Raw genomic sequence first — 21,386 nt, 5'->3', positions numbered from 1 at the left:
TGTTCAATCATCAAATATTGAAGTTTGCTGTGAGACCTGAGTGGTCTGCGTTAAAGATTGAACTAAATTGCTTTGGGCATTTTTCCTATGTTTATTTTAGCTGTAAGGGTGTGAAGTGTGCCAAATTGACAGGTCTCCTCTCACATGCACATTTTCCATCTGAGAACAATGTGATGCTAGATTGAGCGAGACATCTTTCTTACGACCTCAGGAGTGGTGATTGATATGTGGTTAGATATAGTGTCTGTGTTTGTGTGTGTGTGTGTGTGTGTGTGTGTGTGTGTGTGTGTGTGTGTGTGTGTGTGTGTGTGTGAGAGAGAGAGAGAGAGACAGCAAGAAAGCTTGCGTATGTGCATCGTCTTGTCTCTAGTTGACTGCACAGCAGAGGATAGTGTGAGGAGCAGTTGTGTGCAGTCAGCAGACCTTGGGCCAGAGCAATGCCACTCTCAATCAGCTGCCTGTCTGTCTCCACAGCCATCCATACCTCCAGCAGCCACAGATGAGAGGGCACCGTCAAGGATTAGAGAGAAAAGTGGCAGTCAGTGAGATATATTTACTGAAAGAGGAAAGCGCAGAGTAACAGGGAAAAAAGGAACGAGCAAAGGAAGGAAGAGATCAGAGATTATCAGGGACCTTAGGCAGAAAACAATTTCTGTTCTAGCATCAGCGCTGCAGCTTGACGCAAAAACCCGTTTATTGAATACCAACATGCGTTCCCTTCTGTCACTGATTTTCCACCGTGTTACCTCTCTACACAGAGAACCCCAGGGAGTCTTGCTTCGAGCCGGGACTGTTGCGCAACGGGACACGGGTGGGCACCGACCTCAAGCTGGGCTCCACTGTCACCTACCACTGCGACAGTGGCTACACACTAGAGGGAGACCCAACCCTCACTTGCATCATGGGGGGAGATGGCAAGCCGAGCTGGAACAAACCCAAACCCATCTGCATTGGTAAACACTGACATCTGGAGACGGTTGTTAGGAACACAAACCACATCAGTGCTTATAGATTTATCACATGTAAACACGCATGTGTGTTATGTTGTTTTCAGCACAGATCTGTGTCCTACAGGTATATGTGTAGAGCTGTGTGGGTTTTGCTAATGTTAATAAATGCGAGGGTGTAGCTTTAATTTAATCTGCAGTTTGAAGGCAGCAGCTACTTATTTTGCATATCTGCTCCTGACACTCACAGCAAAACCTACGTCATCCTGGCTGTTTGCTGACATCCCCACGACACTCACTAACACGCGCTGTGGAAAGCTGGTAAAAGAGCCCCCACATTGAATTTGGCTCTCACAGTGTGAAGTTATATGGCAGGTGGAATACGTGCACATTTTTCGCACAAGCAAAAAAAACAAAAAGAAGACATTCCCATACATGGGTTAAGCACTTATACAAAGATACGAGCACGCGCAGAGCATCCGGGCCTCATCTCATCCAGGCTAACCCTGAGGGACACTTGGAAAACATTGCAATTTCACTGTGGCAAACACCAGGGACGTCTTCCACCCAAAGCCCAATCAGACAAGAAAAGTAATTTAGGAGTGATGGAACAGAGGGGATGGAAAAGCAAGAGGGTCGGGGAGAAATGGAATCTTGCACTCCTGGCTTCAGACCTTGTCCTGTCTCTTAATGTCTAATCTTTGTGTCTGTCCAGCTCCATGTGGTGGACAGTACTCAGGTTTGGAGGGAGTTGTCTTGTCTCCTGGTTACCCTGGAAACTACAGCAACGCACGAACCTGTCTGTACTCTGTGGTCGTGCCCAAGGATTACGGTAAGCCAAGGAAGAGTGCCGTGTTATTGAATTTGGCAGATTTTTAATTGTGCATGTTAGTGCCTGTGAGAGAAATCACGCGTCTTTCTTTAAGATGCACAAACTGCCCTTATTAGGCTCACTAAATTCTGCACATATTTCACTGCTGAGAATAAACTAGACTTTTTTTTTTCCACACGAATATTCTTAGTGACAGGTGTGTAGGAGAAAACAAGTTTGTTGAAAACTTGTAAAAGCTCCCACAGACACCTTCTTCTTTAACTCATAATTATAGGGCTTTAGTCAGAGGTTGACTAAATGCATTTTTTTTCATATTTTTCTATACACGGTAAAATCACACAGTGATTGATAGTTCCCATATTCATCTGTCTCAATGCCATACATATATTTTCACATTACTTTAGTGGAGCAATTTAATCACTGTCTTACACATTAGGCATAGAATATCTGTCTGAGACACACACACATACCCATGCACACACTAAAAAATAATTGGGTGTCTGGAAGATCCAGTGTTCCTGGAGTTTCACTACTTTTTTGGCATTTCCATCTTAAAGGTCACAGCTTGCTTCCAATATGTGATCTGATAGTGTGGGAGCAGCAAATTATTCAGAAAGCAAAAAAAAAAAAAAAACAATGCAGGGATGTGACACAGCTCAAACATGAAAAATCAAAAATGTTTCAGTTGCTCATTTACTTGCCCATGATGTCTCTCTGCTTAACTCGGTCCGTCTTTCTCTCTTTTTATCTTCTGCTTCTTCTCCTCCTCCTTCTGCCTCTTTAATGAGTTATCAGCACAGTGTCTCTCTAAGGGAAAGCTCATGTCCTGTCATTGTTAAATTACACCAAACAGCAGCAGCCGGCATGTGTTTAGCTTTGGGGCACTTCACCCCAGCCTTTTTGAATGTCGAGGTCACGATGCCCATTCGGAGGTACGGCGCTGTTCCAAAATGGCTGGGCACCCATCCTTGTCTCCTTGGATCCTGTCGGCAACATATTTCGCTCAGTGAAGTGAAAGTGAGGGAGGAAGTTGAAATAATTAAAGTCCACATTTGCATTTTCCTGGAAAATGACAATGAGGCCCGGGGCAACACACTTTGTCGTGCAGAGCCACAAATGCTCTGGCCTCCATTCTTCTCATTAGGCTGATGCACCGACCCTAATGAAAAGCTATTTTCCCCAAATGTGGAGGACAGGGCAGGTGTCACCGCAACCACAGGCTTCTCTCACAATAACTACAGAGGAAGAGGATGTACAAGTAACAGAAACCACTGAGGATGAGTAGGAGATGACAGATGCTGAATCATGTTGAACACGTATAACTCAGAGGATAAGGTCCCGCCATCACTCCTAATGGAGAACACTAGTCCTCTGTCCCCTCTGCCCTCTTCCTCTCTCCCTCATCCTCTTCATACTTCTCTTTAAACGACAATATTCACCAAAAGTAAACTAGACAAAGATTGGATGTGACAGGACTGAATATGTTCAGGCAATAGTGGTAGAAAGAGTGGGTTGAGATCATGAAAGCACCATAGTGGCGCCTGCACATTGTACAACAGATGGGCTGTCATTGCTGAAGCCTGTCATCTACTGACAAGCCATCTAGCCCAGACAGGATTGCTGATCTCCCTGTGTAATATCAATTTTTGGTTGTGTTGTCATAACTGCTGGCATTATCCACCTCGCTTTCAAGAAGACAGTTTGATTGAAATTGCTGTTGATAATATTCTTTTGGATGTGGATACTACAAAGTACTTTTTTTTTATGGGTTTTCTGTGTCATTTCAAATGGATTTGAGAGTTTTTCAATGTGACTCTGATGAAGTGACTAATTCTAGCTAATTTCACTTTCCTCTCATGTCATTTTTTTGTCCATATCTGTCTTTTCTAGTTGTCTTCAGCCAATTCGCCTTCTTCCAGACCGCTCTGAATGACATTGTGGAGGTTTATGATGGGGCAACGCAGCATTCCCGTGTTCTTAGCTCCTTGTCTGGAGCTCACACAGGTACTTAAACACAAACATGCATTATCAGACGCCTGCATGCAGACACGTTTTGTGTAGCCTCTGTGTTTCAGTAAAAACATCAGGGAGGTGGAAAACAGAAGCAATTTAAATGGAACTGCAGGTAGGCAGAAAGCGATTCACACATGCTTGTGCAGCTTTTATTTCATATTCAGACCTAGCTTGTAACAAATCAGCAAATTTGATTTGACTATTTGATCTTCCAGATATTATTTTTTGACACGACAGGAGACTAAATAAAATGTTGTCTTGGCCTTATGCCTTTCATAAGCATCCAGTTAAACTTGGAGAGAAATTGCTGACACAGGCTGAGCTGCCATGGCTGCAGGTGGGCTCCAGTGAGCTGTAAAACAATCCAGCAGTGACAACAACAACTTAAATAGTCACAGGGATAACACATCAGCAGACAGGCTCAAGAAGACTTGCATGCATACACACGTGAATTGGTATTGCACAAACACATGTCTCTCTCACACACACACACACACTCACACACTCTCACACACACACACACACACACACACACACACACACACACATAAATACACGCAAACACTAGGTTTAAGCCAGGGAAATGGTTTCCTGTCTCCCATCCTCAAGAAAAACCAACTGTGCATTTTTAGCATTGAAACAAAGACACCTACTAAAAGCTGCATTAACATTACCAGCTATTATAAATAATGAATGTCAAACTGGAAGCATCGGTATTAAGTTAATATTGCCTCAACTGTTCAGCTTGCAGCTGTTTATTCATCAAGGGAACAGCTGAATAAATCCTGACCAAAATTGCTGCCACTGCATGAGGTAATTACCTCAAATAAGCAGACAAACAATGGCCACATGCCTTAACAAATTGTTGTAATACCTTTATTTTTTATTATATCCTTAAAAACTATTCCATATAATTAAACAAAGATTACAGAATGACAACAAAAAACATGAGATCATACCATTTTGTGATTAATGTTTCACAGTTAAAGCTTCCGTTACGGTGCAAAATCCCATGAAAAGCCATGAAATATTCATTTGAAATATCACAAGAAAACATTTAACCAATCTTGTGAGAAACATCTTATTAACTACTCTATTTCCCAACCCAATGCTGTGACCTCAACCATGGCCTCCGAACACCTAACCTTGACCAAACCATTTCCAAAATCTAGTCATTGCCATAATGTACTTTGATCTCATGAGCCCTCCTTTCCAAAAAGATGTACAACAGCGGTACAGCACAGGTGCACACAGATAAGAAGTGAAAAGAGCAGTTACTGTATGTGAGAAGATGGAGACAAAAAAAAAGCATAACAGTTGAAAGGTGAAAAGTGATAAGGTGAAGGAGAAGGAATGATTTGTGTTGCAGCAGTGTTGTATAATTGAGGATGCATGGATGTGATAAATGCCACAGCTGTGTTGACTGGCTACAAAAGAAATAGCTCGAGTAGTGGGAGGTTCAACGTTTGAGGAGCGTGCGAGTGAAAAGGTGTGTGAGTTTAGGGCAGCTCTCCATCTCAGCCTGCCCTAGCCCTGTGGCTTGACAAAAGCAAAATGATTACTTTGGTTTGTGTCCAGGGCAGCCTCAGAAAATCCAGTTTACAGCTCAATAAACAGGACGCTATATTAACTGCGGACTCCTGGCGGCAGGTTCACAGAGCTCTAACCAGGCATGGCAGAGCAGAGCTGACACAATTTGGCAAGGGAAGAGAGACTTTTTGCCCACACAGACAGTGATGCTGAAGAACTAGTAAATGTGGGCATAACTGGCATGAATTAGGTATAATCCAGAAGTGTGTACCTGCACTGTCTCATATACAGATTCGTTGAAGCTCACAAATGGACTGACATACTGTATCTGCAAACTTATAAATCAAGGAATTCACCCATGTAGTCTAAATGTACAAGCTGTCATTATGTGCAGTAAATACATTGTCGGGTGATGAGCATTTTAGTGGTTTGCGGGATATTATTTGTCATGCGTTGTAAGTTACATGAGCCAAAATACAAGGCAATGTGCTGTGATTACGCTAACCTTGAAAAGCACATGACATTAAACCAGTCCCGAGTACAGTATGTTTTCATTACTGTCACGCGTTGGGAGGCAAATCACTCTTTTTGAAAAGAAAAGGCAATGATTTAGAATTATCGGAGGCTGTAGCGACAAACAGAATAAAGTGAGAGAAAAGGGGAGAGTAGAATTAAATGAATGATAAAAGGTTGGAATTAGAAAAGAAAAGACAGCGTGTTGGAAGGAGGGACAAAAGGACTGGATCAAGAAATCAAGGAGACTTATCAAAATGCTAATTTTTGAATTGATTTGAAAAAAAAAAAAGAAATGTCACTCTCTTGGCCATCAGCGGTGACAAGGGAATCCATTTTTATTCAGCTATATTCAAGTTTGACCACTTTTATCATTAATGCTACTTCTGTGTCAGTGCAAGCACGCTGTTGAATAAATGCAAAACATGAATTCATAAAATGTAAAATTCACTTCCTGTAATCCCCGCTGGGCTAACTCTGTTTTTAACTCTAAACCCGTTTGAATTGTGGTTTAACAGCTTGAGTGTTAATCTCTGGCATTGTTCCCCATGACTGTTGTGTCTGAATCAGTGCACACCAACAACTGCCACTGAATTTTGACTATTGACTTCCAGCCAAAGTCATATCTGTCCTTGTGAGTCTTTCATATTGCCAGCATAGAGGATCTTTTTAAGGGCAAAGCGGTTTGGAGCTGGAGAGTGGCCAGAGGGGTTGATAAGTTACATGCTGACACATGTTTGATCTGTCTGGATGAATACCTGCGCCGCACAGCAAATTATGAAACACTGTCACCATGACAGCACGCAGCAAGGGCTTCCTCTAATAAACTACCCAGCATGCCTTGGGGATCCTACAGTGGAACTTGAACAGTCTGGTGATGACGCATGAAGAAACTGTACCATTGGAGCTATCTCAGGACACTGCACTTAAAGGCGCAGAAATATTCACATAAAAAAATTGTGAGCAAAAACATGCATGCACAGGAGAGACTCACTGACACACATACACACACACACACAGACACACAAATGTAGCCTCTGGGGTTAAGCACGTCTGCCTCCCACTACAATGTGACAGCAAGCAGACGCAGAGTAATGAGATCCACTGCAGAGAGCCAGTCAGCAGCACACTGAGAGAAAGACAGAGAGGCAGAGACAGAGATGCTCACACTTTATATCATGTTCTGTGTCAGTCAACAAATAGTTTTCCACCACAGTAGATACACCATGTGGGTTTTTCTTGTGTTTAATTACACTACTACACTAAGCTGATGAGGATAGCAGGAGATCATATCACCAATTTCAGTGATAAGATATTCGTTTTCTGAGGATTTTATCTGCAGTGAGACATTTTAAATTTTGGCACTGATAAATGTTCTTGGAGAAATAATGCTAAAGCAGCCCCAAGAGGTACTGAGCTCCTAAATTTCTGAATAAATTGCCTAGTAGTTTATGTATATAGCATCTTGCAGAAAAAACCTCACTTTTCAGTTGAAAAATACATTTCACCCACAGACCAAACAAAACACTAACGCAAAGCCCGTCTGCTCAAATAGATTCTCAGATGCCATTTAAAGCTCAACTCACACGACTGGTCGAAAGTCTGTTGGCTGTTCCTCAACCTGGCAGCTACAACAACAAAAACTCGATCACCTTTTGGTATTTAATTATGACAGATGGAAAGCCACTAAGCCGTGGTCAGGTTACCTTACATTCCTGCCTGTGCAGTGTGCCATTAAGACTTCCTGAATGTAAGCAGGAGTGTGATTGTGGAGAGCCTTACACAGCAAGTGATAAATTCAACCTTGAGTTTGATTCTGTATTTCACACACAGCCAGTGAAGTAAAACCAAGAGGGGAAGGGTGGGGGGTCTGATCTCTGCAGCTGGTTCTACAGCACTCAGGGGTGTCACTGCACCAATTTAACCCAGCTGCAGAAACTCCAGTAATGACTTGTTAATTGGGAATATGAGCAACAGTTGGGGCGAGAGTTACAATGGTGCAGCCATGACATGACAAAGAAATTAACTGTAAATTAGAAGTATATCTGAGCTGGGAAAAACAAGAACAGGACAGTGAGTTGACAAAATGTTCAAGGCTCATGTGGTGATCAAAAGTAACTTCTGAGCTCCCAGAACGTGACGTTTTATGGGCAGACTGCAGTCGGACGCGATGATATCAGTGCCAGTAATCAGGACTCCCATTTAGTCGCAATGTAGCTGAAGGAAATTGTTGGCTATCCGATAAGCATCGCAGATAAGTGCAGTCCTGTATGACCGTAAAATATTAGGCTAATCTTAATAACCACCATGCATTTGCATATCGTGATATGCTCATGATGCCTTATAAGCATGTTATATTTTCATCACAGTCGGTCCTTCTGTCTGTCTGCTTCACTGAAATCAGATATCTACACTCTTTATTTATTTATTTATTTGCACTTTCCTGCAATGCAACACACAAGGAGAGGTTCTAAATGTATTCTCAGAGATATCTGCAGTTAGCTATTAGTCCTCTTACTTTGAATTTTCATGCTGGACACAGATTGAGTCCCTAAAATAGTCACTAACATTCACACCTAAATTGTTTTGTTCTAGAACGATGAGGAGAATGTTTGTTAGTTACCTGCATGTGTTTAGATGTTAATTAGGTATCAAGTAAGAGTCAGCTGTACCCACACAAATATAAACCAAAGGCAGCACTTAAATGTTAAAAACATTACAAACTATGTCTTTAACTTTTCCCTACCTCAGGCGAGTCGTTGCCGTTAGCAACCTCCAACCAAGTCCTGATCCGCTTCACCTCCAAAGGCCAATCCAGCTCTAGAGGATTCCACCTGGTCTACCAGGGTAAGTTTGTAACACACCGGCACACACACCCACACACCCACAAATCCTGGAGTCCCTCTGTTTCTAACAGCCCCAGTTCCTCTCCATAATAGATGACTTGCTGAGTGATTTCGCAAGGATTCACCTTCAGCCACTGTTTCAGCTGTGACTTACTTGTGTGTGTGTGTGTGTGTGTGTGTGTGTGTGTGTGTGTGTGTGTGTGTGTGTGTGTGTGTGTCGGCAGAAGTGTGTGATCTGGAGCATTAACTCAGTAGAAGTATGGCGGTGTGTTGAAAAGGTTGTGCTTAAACTCCCCGTTTCATCTAGTCCCCTTAGAGGGACTTATCTCTTGAATTGTTATTTTTTCTTAAACAATGCAGTGTACCAGAAATGGCATTTGCTGCAGATATCCACAGGCAACGGCAGCTCTGGAGGAAATTTAATGAATAAATAATTCATTTTTGCATTTTATTGTAAGTAAGCTGAAGGAACCACAAGGCAAAGAAAAAACTGAATATCATATTTTGTTTTATCTATTAGGGACACACTGATCATACTGACACTGATAAAGTAGTGAGATTTATATAAGTCCCCACACAAAATGAAGTAGAAAGCTCTTTTTCAAGCTTTCAACAAATGTTACAGGTAATGACTCAAAATCAGAACAGAACACTGTCTCTCTCTCTCTCTCTCTCTCTCTCTCTCTCTCTCTCTCTCTCTCTCTCTCTCTCTCTGTTTCTCCAAAGCTGTGCCGCGGACCAGTGCCACCCAGTGCAGCTCAGTCCCCGAGCCCCGAAATGGCCGCCGGATGGGCAACAACTTTGCTGTTGGCGCAGTGATCCGCTTTGAGTGCAGCCCAGGTTACATGCTGGAGGGATCAAGTGCCATTGAATGTTTAACCGTTCCCAATGCCTTGGCACAATGGAACAGCTCCATACCCAGCTGTATAGGTGGGGCATGAACACTCAAACACAGACACACTCGCACTCATTTTAAGCATTCACCAGTCAGTGTGGTTGTTTTTGTTTGTTTCTTTTTTTTTCTTCTTCCTTTGTTAGTTTCTTCATTAGTATCTTCGTTCTTTTCTTTCTGTACTTTGTTTCCTGCCATGTCTTGTGTCTCTGGCTCTCTCTCACTCGATAACTTGAGTGTCAAACTCTTGTTAGTCTGACACAGATGTGGGCTGCCAGCCAGTGCCTGTAGCAACATAGTGAGATTTAGCCATGCAGCACACAGGTAACAGGCACTGCTGAGGGTCACATATACACACACACACACACATGTATCTACAGAGATACACTCACACACACAAGATACAGCTGTAGCAGATGCTCCTACACTGTTACCAGATGTGTAAATGTGCAGAACAAGCTGGGGAGACAGTGTTTGAAGATAATTTGTGTGTCCGATGTGTGTGTGTGTGTGTGTGCGTGCGTGCGTGCGTGCGTGCGTGCATGCGTGCGTGCGCTTTGATGGCCAGGTGGAACAGACTTGGTGTGTATTTCAGGAGCGCATTAGCATTTTGGTTGTGATTTAATGATTTAGGTTTAGTAAAAGATGTACCAAGGTACTGCTGACACAACTCACATCTTTTCAACTCTTGGCTTTTATCCTGCAGTTCCATGTGGAGGAAATCTGACCCATCGAACAGGCACCATCTTGTCTCCCGGCTTTCCTGAGCCGTACCTCAACAGCTTGAACTGTGTGTGGAAGATCACTGTTCCCGAGGGATCAGGAATCCAGGTTTGCATAACAGAGTTTTCTTCCTGGCATCAGCGTACGTCCTGGGTGACAGCTTTGTCATAATCAAGATGTGTTAAAATTAGTGAAATCCCTTAGTCAATCATAGGCATTTTTCAGCTCTGTTAACAACAAAGTATAAATTCATTACATCCCCTAACCCACCCCGAACCCAATCCTACTTTCTCCAGTCCACACACAACCCAAAGAAGCAGCACACTGTGGGCACACTGTCCAGGAAATGTCAGCAGTGTCATGATATATCAAAGTAGACTTAGCTGCATGCAATATAATAAAATAGATTTAGATTTAGAATTTAAATACTGTTTTATCTGCCTGCTGTCAGCTTGTTAGTTTATCAGATAAGATTCTCCATTAATGAAAATTTTGCAACTGAGCTCCAGTGACCTATTTGTTCACTTTAAACATATGGACTAATCCCTTTTTAAAACTGTCTCTGGTCAGACTGTTAAATGAGTTAACAGATTTTATTTATCTTTAGCCTCTAGCCATTACAGCTCTGCATGGTCTTGGGAACAAGCTCCTGTGTGGTGATATGTTTTCAGCTTACCAAGGGTACCAATTAACAGAGCTAGCCACTTTATATCAAAGTATAGCATTTACAGTTCTCTGGGTACAGGAGAGCAGCTAAATGATTCTATAGACTTTACAGAGGCTCAGAATTTAATTTGGCAGATCACTATACCAGAAACTTAAAACCAGAAATAAATTTGTAGAATTTTCTCTTCAATTACTTTACTTTTCTTTCTTGGGAGTTAATTCAGTTTGCATATTCCTATTCTGTGATGCATGTGTGATGGAACTCCACCAGGAACCTGAGTGAGGTCCCCGTGGATCTGCCTGATGGAAAGTTTTTTAGGCTTATGCTTCAGCCTCTGTGGCTAATGACCTCAGTGCCGTCCCTCAGCTATTAGCTCCTCCATCTCAGCTGACTGTCCTTGCAGGTCAAATACCCAAGATAGCCCGCAGGCACGCTTAGCATGCTGCACAACACACTAACATTGCAATAGCTTGGAGGTGAAATAGAGGAAGAAAAACTGAAATCTGACTGTGCGCACACTCTCTGAAACGCAAAAGGCTTGACAGTCAAATGTATAAATAATAAATGGTATGGTTCGGTAATGATGAGTTGGTGTTCATGGGCCACACACACGGACACACACACACTTCCTCACTGAACAACTGGTTACTGCATGTGCTACCAAAATGTGAGGTGTTAACTGTAGAGGGTTTTCCGCTCTTTGTCCATGCTCTCTGCAGATGAATCCTCCTCATCCCTACTATTCCTACTCCACCTCATCTGTTTCACACCTTCATCCCCTTTCTCAGCGTCTTGTCTTTCGCACTGTTGCTCCCGATCCACTAGCGAGCAGAGACACATTAGTTTGGAGTGTCACGATGCAGAAGAGAACTTAAAGGAGCGAGGTGCCTGCGGGCACATTTGCCGTGGCCCCCTAATGAAAGATCAATCTGTGATCTGCCTCGTCTCCCCGGGATGTGCCAGAGCCCCTACCGCCCCTTTAATTGGCTCGTATCCGATCTATTACCATCGGAGGCAGAAGGAGAGGGCCAAGCAATGGATTTGAGAGGGAACAAAGAGGAATGCTTGGACAAAGTGAAAGAATGAATGAAGACACATACAGTACTGAAGAAGTGGGTGAATTGTATCTAAACACAGAGACCAAAGATATAGTAGACGGCACAGGTGTAGCCCCTTTCACATATTCACTTTTACATATTAGAGGTAAGCCTACTCTACCATTTCCCTTGGCCAGCATTCAACAGCAAAATAAGTTTTAAGCTTTACCATATAGACAACCTTTGTGAGAATCCAGATTGCTATTCTTGGATGATGTGGCAACTTTTTTCTCAACAGTGGAGACTGTTGTTAGAATAATTCTGAGCCTGCCTCTACTTGAAGAATATTCAACATTCTCTGCAGCTGTCTCACAGTTTTCTTCATTTCAAATCGAATGCCCAACACTTGAACATAGCCTTTTAAGAGAGCATTCAAAGTAAGAAAAGAAAGCAAGACATTTATTTTGAAATGACTTGTGTTTTGTTCCCCTGAGAATTCTCAACTGCTGTTGCTGTTTTTCGAAATCCTTCATGGCTTTGATCAATTAATCTATCACCCTTTGTGTACTTTAAACTATATAAAGAGAAGAAAAATGTTTATATAGTCTTAGCCTTTCTAGAAACTGTTAACTATCTTTGTTCCTGTAAAACACTGAACAAAAGTTAGGAAAAGATTGAAGATTTTTGACTTTGCATATAGAAATATCTTTGTCATGATGGGGCTGTTGTAACATTTGAACAAGAAGTTAGCTGTGTCAGGGCCTAGACTACTTCTACTCTAAATGTGAGAGTAATTACTAGTAAAATGGCCAAACTTTTAGTCCTTCACTCTCCCTTTTTCACATATACCTTTTCTGTTGTCTTCTCCCACCCATTAATCTTCTACTTAACTTTTGATTTCCCTACACATACACATTCTTAGCCCTACTCTCTAAATCCCATCCGTCTTTCTGTTTCTGTACTGATGTTTCCATTTTTTTCCTACTTGTCACTAATTATGTTCCTCCTCCATCCCCTCTTTTGGTTTGTCTCTTCCCTTTCTCAGATCCAGGTAATCAGCTTTGTCACAGAGCAGAACTGGGACTCGCTGGAGGTGTTCGACGGAGGAGACAACACTGACACCATGCTTGGCAGCTTCTCAGGTACTGCCAAATATGTGTTTGTGTGTGTGTGTGTGTGTGCATTTATTTTCATCCATGTTTTCATGTTAATTTTAAATGTAAAACAGTTTATACCTAAACGCATCGTCCAGGCAACCTAATAGCCTAATGACTTATCTAAGAGTAGCATGTAGAACCTGGAGCATGTTCTATGTGTTCACCAGCACGTACAGTATTGAAATTGGGGGCCTCATTTGGCACAGTTGGCATTGTAACAGTGCTAAATTAAATTCAGAGTACATAAAGCCAGATGGTGTAGACATGGGAAAGTTTCAAAATTCCAATCTGTTTGAACATCCCCTGACAAACTCTTGGTGCATTTCCACAAAGGTTAGCCTTTTCTGTGTGGAGTTGTAGTGAATGTTTGTTTACAGTAGCTGCATTACTCCAGTCATAGTGAGGATACAGCAGCAGGGAATTCTCCTTTTGTTTATGCTTGGAACCAGACCAAACGTAAATGTTAGATGTACCCTGAAGTAAAGAGATGAAAGAGAAATGCCAGGCTCACAAATTTGAATTATTAAACCACCAATTTTAGGTCATATCTGTAAAACGTGATTTTATTGAGTGATCATGATTTTATTTTTATTTTTTTCTTCATTTTATTGGAAAGATTTTCTTTTTTTAATATTAGCTGAATACATACCCACAAACTGGAATAAACTATTGTCTCTGCTGTTTGTGCTTCTTAAAAGCAAGAAGGTCATTCTATGTTGCATCTGCCTCCCTAAATATCCTAATGCAGCTACACAGTCATTCATGTATACATCTTTTCTGCATGCATGCACACACACAGACACACACGCACTATTAAATCGCCAAATGCAGCAAAGAACAGTACCTTATGCAGTTAGTTATGGTTGGCCTATGCAGGAGATAGCATTGCCAAACTCCTCTTTTAATCTTCTCCCCAAGGCACCACGGTTCCAGCACTCCTCAACAGCACCTCCAACCAACTCTACCTTCACTTTTTCTCTGACATTAGTGTGTCTGCAGCTGGATTCAGGTTGGAATACAAAAGTAAGTGAAAATACAGTTCTTACTACCTCATGTAAATACCAAACAAGGACAAGTATTACATCAAATATCAGCACATTTCCTGTGAAGATATACTCGTCTTGTTCCTCCCCACATTTTGCATTGTACTTTCTCATATTAATTCTGTCCTTTATGTTTCTGTATTATCATTAAATAGCCTTCCCTTTTTCTCTGTCCCTTTCATCTTTTCTATCTATTCATTTCTCCCCTCAGCTGTGTCTCTGACCAACTGCCCAGAGCCTGTGGTTCCAATGAATGGCATCAAAGTTGGCGAGCGTCTCCAGATGAATAATGTGGTGTCTTTCCACTGTGAACCTGGATATACTCTACAGGTAACACCTACCGCCTTCAGACAAGGTTCAGCATTAAATGCCCATAAACCTCATTGATCCTTCTCTGGCCTCTGCCAGTGTCACTCCTGTCAGATTTCATTGTTGTCAGTTATCTCCTGAAGCAGTGGTCATATTTTACGGTAGGGGATCAAGCAAAATGTTGGAGATGAGACTGTGGTATCGTGGATGGACTGTATAGTGGAAGTAGAAGTTCCTTTTAGAAGTTAAGTTAAAAGTTATCCTTCATTTTTCAGCCTCAATGAACTTTATGCTCTGATTATGTTAATGTGATTAAATCAGTGTAAACACATTTGCAATAACATTTGAAGTACTCTGACTTTGGCTTTAATAGACACCAGACAGGGAATGTATGCACCTTATTTGCATCCTTTCACCTGTGAACAAGTTATGCATGTGCTGAGCTCAGTGGTTTAGGAAAATTGTCTGTGCGGTTTTATAGATTAGAGGATGATTGTTATGATTCATCTCTGTCATCCAGCCTGGATGTTATGATGCATGACAGTGTTCCCCCTTAATTTCATCAAATTGGATAGGTATCTAGACAGGTATCCTCCATATGTTGGTTATAATTTATAGGATGATGTGGTGCTGGTTTTGCTATAAACCATGAATTCTGCTCAGCCTCCCAAGTTCGACTGTATTCTGCACGTCCTCCAGTGCTTCCACAGTCATCATCAGCAGACAGATGGTGACATCTGTGGAGCACATTGGATGCAGCAGTTCACACAAATTCTACTTGAAAGTTCTCTCTCCACTCTGCACAACACAAGTCAGGACTGTGTGTTCCCATCACTTCTCACTCCCTGTCCTCATCTAGAAATGCCAGGTTTGGTTTTTGTCACTCACCTCTTTTCACAATAGGTTTACTACATTTTTAATTGTCATAGATAGTTGTCCAATTGCTATGATGACATGGTTTTATAAAATGTGATAGTGGTAGGGAAAGAAGCAAGTTTTAGCAGAAAAAGGTTTGGGGGAATGATCTCAATTTTGTGCTGATGTCTTAATAATGACAATAATTACTGAAAGGAGCTATCTGCAAGTTTTGCTATTGCTACATAGCCAACATTTGCATTAACAGCTATTTACTTACCAGTCCTGCCAAAAGCTTCAGTCATCGCTGTCTTTATAATACGCCCTCTGAGCAGCGCAACTTCTTCGGGGTAGACTGAACACAATGGTTACTCGATATCGGAAAGTGACAAGATGGGGACAGCGGGGGGAGCTAGCTGGTTAGCATGCTGACTTCAGTAGAAGAAAAGCAGTGATAGAAATAGAAGCAAAACAAGATTTGCTTTCCACCACTGAAGACAGCTCTTGATGAGTAAAGGAATGACGTTTGATGCTGAACTCGCAACATTTCTTCTAGACTGGTAAGTAAACAGCTGTTAATGCTAACGATCGCTATGTAGCAATAGCCAAACTTACAACTAGCTCCTTTAACACGTGAATTTTGTTATTATAGGTAGGCATCTGAGTCCTGACCTGAGCTCCATCGGAATTTTTTAACACCATTGGCTCTGGATAATCAAATAATATTGTCTAGTGTTACAGGAAGTTTGAAGTTATGCTGCTAAAATGTAATCATGTAAATGACCTGGACATTTCTTTTCTCATACTCACAGTATTTGCAGTAGAGGCATTATCAGGGAGAAGTATTTGCATGCACCAAAATATCAATGAAAATATAGTGGACACTAATTATTGAATCACATTTTGTTGCACAATAGGTTAGATCAGTCATATTATGGAAACACATACGCAGCTTCGCTTTCCAGTTTCTTTCCTCATATTTTGTTATGCATAAGTGTCTTGTTGTTTTTAAGCCTTACCTACTAGAAATTCTATTATTATAAATTGGTCTGACCTAAATTAGTTAGATTGGTAGGATAAAGAGGAAATTAAACTATCATCCTTCAATTTGGGAAATATCTAATCATTATCAACCACTGCAGCAGCCATCTTTGATGGGGAGACAAGTGAATGAGTGCTTTCTAATAGTTCAAAAGTTCTATGTTCCATGAACTAGTTTTTTAATCAGCTTTTTTTTTTTTTTATCTTTATGGCAAGTTAGTCTGAAAAGTTAACTCCAAAACTCTCAGAAAAATGCCTGTTGTATTGCTTATTTGAGCAGATCAACAAGAAATGTGAACTGCTCTGTAATCTTTCCCTCTGTGTCTCCCTCTGTATGATCATCTTAATGTGCCTGTTGTTCTCTGTCACTTCAGATGGATTTAGTCATTTAGTCGCCACATGAAGTCATGTAGAGACAGACAGCAGGTTCAAATAATTGGAGGAACAGATGAGTGACAGTGGGGAGAAGAAATTAATTCATCGCCTGCTCTTTCTTGCACTTTTGTCTTTGTGTCTGTGTGTCTGCACACGCTGTTGTGTGGATGCTCCTCACAGGGGAACTCGCACATCACCTGTATGCCTGGAACCGTTAGACGATGGAACTACCCACCTCCTCTCTGTATAGGTAAAAATACCTTCTTCTTTATTTTCTTCACTCCTATTTCAGTTTTACTTTCTGACTATTTCTCTTTAGGGACTCTTTACCTTGGTTATCACACCAGCAAATCTTTCCAAACGTTATACAGAGCCTTTCAGGTCAAGGTCTCAATGTACAGCCTTGTAGTTTTTGACATTGTTGTCATCATCAGTCTGAATGAAAGCAAAAGTGAGTTGCCAAGTTAGTACATACTATAGGTGACAAAGATATGTTTTACTTATCCAATACTGCTCACGGCTGACATACAGAAACACTACGCCAGAGATAACCCAGCTCTTAAATGGAAATGAAGAAAATAGGTAACTAAAAAGGAAAATTATATTTCACATGTTTGTGTTTTTATTTGAGTGTAGGAGAGCCATGGCGGTTTTGAAATGAATTTCTGCCTCGAGGGGCTGAGAGGTTCCTTCTCCAGTTTTGTACATTGAGTCCTCCTGCTTGTGTGAGCGCCTTGACAAACGGGTTCCACTTATTGGAACAACCTACAACTGCCTAATTAGTTCCATCTCAGACTGTGATTGGTTGAAGTCGAGGGAAGATTCATCGTGTTCACAGGCATCAGCAGTTTCCTGATTACTTCAGGCCTTTTTCTGCTGCTACAGGATAACATTTAACCCCTCACTTATTCCTTACAGAAACACGATGGTACATCACTCGGATTTTCTCTATATCGTTTCTCCTTCCTCTGACATATATAGGCTGTTTGTCCCATTTATTTCTTAATCTCCTTCCCTCTGTTTGCTTGTTTTTTTCCCCTTGCAGTACCTCTGTCTTTCTCTTTTCCTTGAGTCAGCTAATTCTTTTACCATGAGTTTCAGCATCCTTTCATCTTTTTAATTTTGGTGTCAGGATCTCTCACTCTTTTCATCTGTCTTGATCCCATCTCCTCTCTCCCTCAGTATTTCCATACCTCTTCTTTTTTTTTTTTCTAGTGCAGCTCTTCACTAGTTCTTGTGTGTCTTCGTCCTGGATTTCAGTCAAAGAAACATTTATCCAAGATTAAAGATGAAAGGCAAAAGATGAAGAGCAGCAAAAGACATAGTATATTGAACCTTGATATATCTCAAGTGGTAAAAGAGGAGCTCCAAAGTTCTTAAATAGTGAGATAAATTGTCCCTTTTGATGAGATGCTGTCTCTTTTTATGACAATTTATGAAATTGTATATATTTTATTTTTTACAATTTTTGTTGTTTTTTTTTACATTGAATTCAGTACATTCCAAAAACACTATTTTCTTTTTGCAATAAAAAATGGATTAGAGCACATCAGCTGCATTTAATATCATAAACCTTACCTTTAAGCAATGCAAACCCACATAAAACATTGTAAAGTAAAGGGTTTGCGTTTTTTGTGTCCAATTAAAGTTTTAACTAAAAAAAAAAAAAATGGACTAGCTGACATACAATGGTATTTTGTCTCAGATAAAATCATCAAATATTTTCTACATGCACTGTAGTTGCTTCAGCCGCCCACTACAACAAAGAACTGCAGTAAGACATATTTGTAATGTTATTTTAATCTGGGAGAATCACTGTTTGCAGATGCTAAAGAAACGCTTTGTTTACCCTCTGCCAGCTCAATGTGGTGGAATCCGGGAGGAGATGGAGGGCATGATTCTCAGTCCTGGTTTCCCTGGCAACTACCCTAGCAACAGTGACTGCACCTGGAGAATCTACCTGCCAGTTGGTTATGGTGAATATCATGAGAGGCTCTTACAGCATGCCACACTTTGGCATTTCCACACTCAAGAACCTTTAATTATACAACTTGTAGGGCTGGATTGTGGAATGACAATGTTTATAGTTGTCGATATATCTGGCTGAAATTCATTTAATTCTGAGACCCTGTGGAAAAGGTATGGGTAAGAAAAGCATGGCATTTCTTTTTCAATTTCATTTCCTCTTTTTTCCCAGGAGCCCACATTCAGTTCCTCAACTTCTCCACTGAGGCCAACCATGATTTCCTTGAGATACGCAATGGGCCCCTTGACACAAGTGCAGTGATTGGCCGATTCAGCGGCCAGGATATTCCCTCCTCCCTTCTCACCACCTCCCATGAAACCACAGTATATTTCCATAGTGACCATTCACAGAACAAACCAGGCTTCAGGTTTGAGTACCAGGGTAAGAATCCAGACATGACGATGTATGAAAGTGTACTCAAAGCTCCTTGTAAAAGATTCAGAAGATAGGAACAGGAAATTATGACCAGCCTTTCGATTGTCTCTGACAAAAATAGACTCTGGTAATATACATTTATAATAGTGAGCATAATCACCAAGACTAAATTTTGTTAATTGCAGAGCTGAGCCAGTATCAGTAGTGTGAGTTATTTTCTTCTGCAAAGGATATTCAAACTAGTAATTACTTTAGTGCAACCGGAGCTTTTTGGCTGCTTCGACCCATCTTTGCTGTCACTGATTTATGGTTGTGTAGCAGCACACGGAATATAACTGTAATGTTATTTTCCTGAGTTAACACAATCACTACAAGAATCAATGTCACAGAAACTAATTATGTCTTGTAAAAGCATAATGACATTTCATAATCTCTGGGAGTGTTACCTTGCTTTCTTCATGTTAACTTGTGTATCATAAGTGTCACTTCACTGTGAGGTATATGCATGTAAAGGCATAACATTACTGAATTAGCCTTGGAACTGACTGTCAAACTAATCAGCCCACACAGCCAGTAAATTCCCCGTATCTATAAATCTCTGTATATAAAACTGTTGATCACCTAAAAGATTTCTTAGCCATGTGCCAATAAACAGCTTCACTGCATATCCACATGGCTGCAAGGAATAAATTGCCCTTGTCTCCAAATGCAACAGGCAAACAAAGTTTGTATTTTGTGATTCAACAAACGAGCCGGCAAATCGAAAGGTAGCATTGTGCATTTACATAATTATGTGTACATTAGCATATAAATCAAGCATTATATTTGCAAATACCCCCCTTTTGCAGTATTTGCATGAGTTATCTCCCACAAAGGGAAGCTGTGATCCATAGAAATCAATTTCTTTAGTTATATTTATATCCTGGTTTTTCAAGGCTTGCAGCCTGCTCTGCTTTTGTCTCCAAGAGGGAAAAAAAAAAAAGAATTATTTACCCACACTACTTCTGATGACTGCCTCATACTCCTCCGGCACAAGTCAAACCTGCCCCTGGCATTTTTTTCTTTCCTCTGATAACTCCGGTTTAAGAAGGAGGAGGAGGAGGAGGAGGAGGAGGAGGAGGAGGAGGAGTGGGAGGTTGAGGAGAAAGAACAACAAAAAGATGAGGAAGGGGAATTAAAGAGAGAAAGTAAAAATAGAAGACACTGCGCTGCTGTTGTCTGAAAGCAGAGGATTCACATATTGAGGATAATCAATGGTGGTTGTGTGAATTGATTGGAAGCTTCAGGCGGCAACAAAGAATCTGGAATGGTTGTGTGGTCAGCATCTGTAGGTGGCCACAGTGATCATCACACCAATAGGCACTTAGTAATTCAGTCATATCCCTGATGTTCTCTGTTGGCATGTTTACAAAGAGACACAGACATTTACAAAAGTACTGAATGTTCATTTCAACTATTGTACCATCTCACTGTTCTGTATGACTGTTTAGCTTTAATTTAATAGTTGATCTAATTGCTCTGTCCATCCCTCAGCATATGAGCTACAGGAGTGCCCTGATCCTGAGCCTTTCCGCTACGGAGTGGTGGTGGGTGCTGGCTTCAATGTGGGCCAGTCTATCTCTTTTGAGTGTCTGCCTGGTTATCAGCTAATGGGACATTCCATCCTCACCTGTGAGCATGGCACAACCCGCAGCTGGGATCACCCTTTCCCTCGCTGCGAAGGTAAGAGATGCAACATTTGTCTTATCATATCCAAATAATGTGCAGAATTTTTACACATTTTATGGATCTAAATAATCTAAATACTTCCAAACAAGTGGCCGACTAAACAGCCTCACCAACAAAGAACTAAACTAATAACGTGATAACTTCCTGTTTAGAAAGCAGTGAGCTATTACATTGTTAGTACAAAGTGCGGCCATGGAGATAATGATTATCTATTATGAATAATGCAATTAAAGTGAATTATCATCCCCCATTAATAAAGCAAAGTACTCCTCAATGAAAATCAATGTAGTGCTAAAGAGGAATGGAGACAAATAAAAGATGAATAAAAGAGGGCCTAAATTGAAAAGAAAAGTAATGGGTGCTCTTTCTTTCGCCTTGTCCTTGACCCACATTCTCACGCTCTAGCTGTCGATTATTCAATAAGGCAGGCAAAATTACAGAGGGAGGTGATGGCCGTGACACTGGAACTTTGAATGG

At 41.1% G+C, this 21,386-nt stretch overlaps 1 protein-coding gene across 1 annotated transcript in view; it reads left to right on the top strand.

Annotated features, from left to right (window-relative positions):
- csmd2 (CUB and Sushi multiple domains 2) overlaps positions 1 to 21,386 on the top strand; it is a 220,733-nt gene that overhangs the window by 155,231 nt on the left and 44,116 nt on the right. Inside the window, exons 31-43 of the mRNA XM_087169817.1 lie at positions 759 to 953; positions 1,663 to 1,779; positions 3,670 to 3,783; positions 8,587 to 8,682; positions 9,408 to 9,611; positions 10,280 to 10,404; positions 13,046 to 13,142; positions 14,076 to 14,180; positions 14,412 to 14,530; positions 16,961 to 17,030; positions 18,640 to 18,756; positions 18,978 to 19,187; positions 20,715 to 20,903. Of these exons, the coding sequence (XP_087025943.1) occupies positions 759 to 953; positions 1,663 to 1,779; positions 3,670 to 3,783; positions 8,587 to 8,682; positions 9,408 to 9,611; positions 10,280 to 10,404; positions 13,046 to 13,142; positions 14,076 to 14,180; positions 14,412 to 14,530; positions 16,961 to 17,030; positions 18,640 to 18,756; positions 18,978 to 19,187; positions 20,715 to 20,903 (1,758 nt within the window). The remainder of the gene's footprint in view (positions 1 to 758; positions 954 to 1,662; positions 1,780 to 3,669; positions 3,784 to 8,586; positions 8,683 to 9,407; positions 9,612 to 10,279; positions 10,405 to 13,045; positions 13,143 to 14,075; positions 14,181 to 14,411; positions 14,531 to 16,960; positions 17,031 to 18,639; positions 18,757 to 18,977; positions 19,188 to 20,714; positions 20,904 to 21,386) is intronic.

The sequence above is a fragment of the Seriola lalandi genome, unplaced genomic scaffold, assembly GCF_002814215.2.
Source record: "Seriola lalandi dorsalis isolate HSWRI2012SDOR001 ecotype SW California unplaced genomic scaffold, Sedor1 jcf7180002054916, whole genome shotgun sequence".
NCBI classification, from domain to species: Eukaryota; Metazoa; Chordata; class Actinopteri; order Carangiformes; family Carangidae; genus Seriola; species Seriola lalandi.
This window is presented reverse-complemented; position numbering and strand designations above follow the sequence as displayed.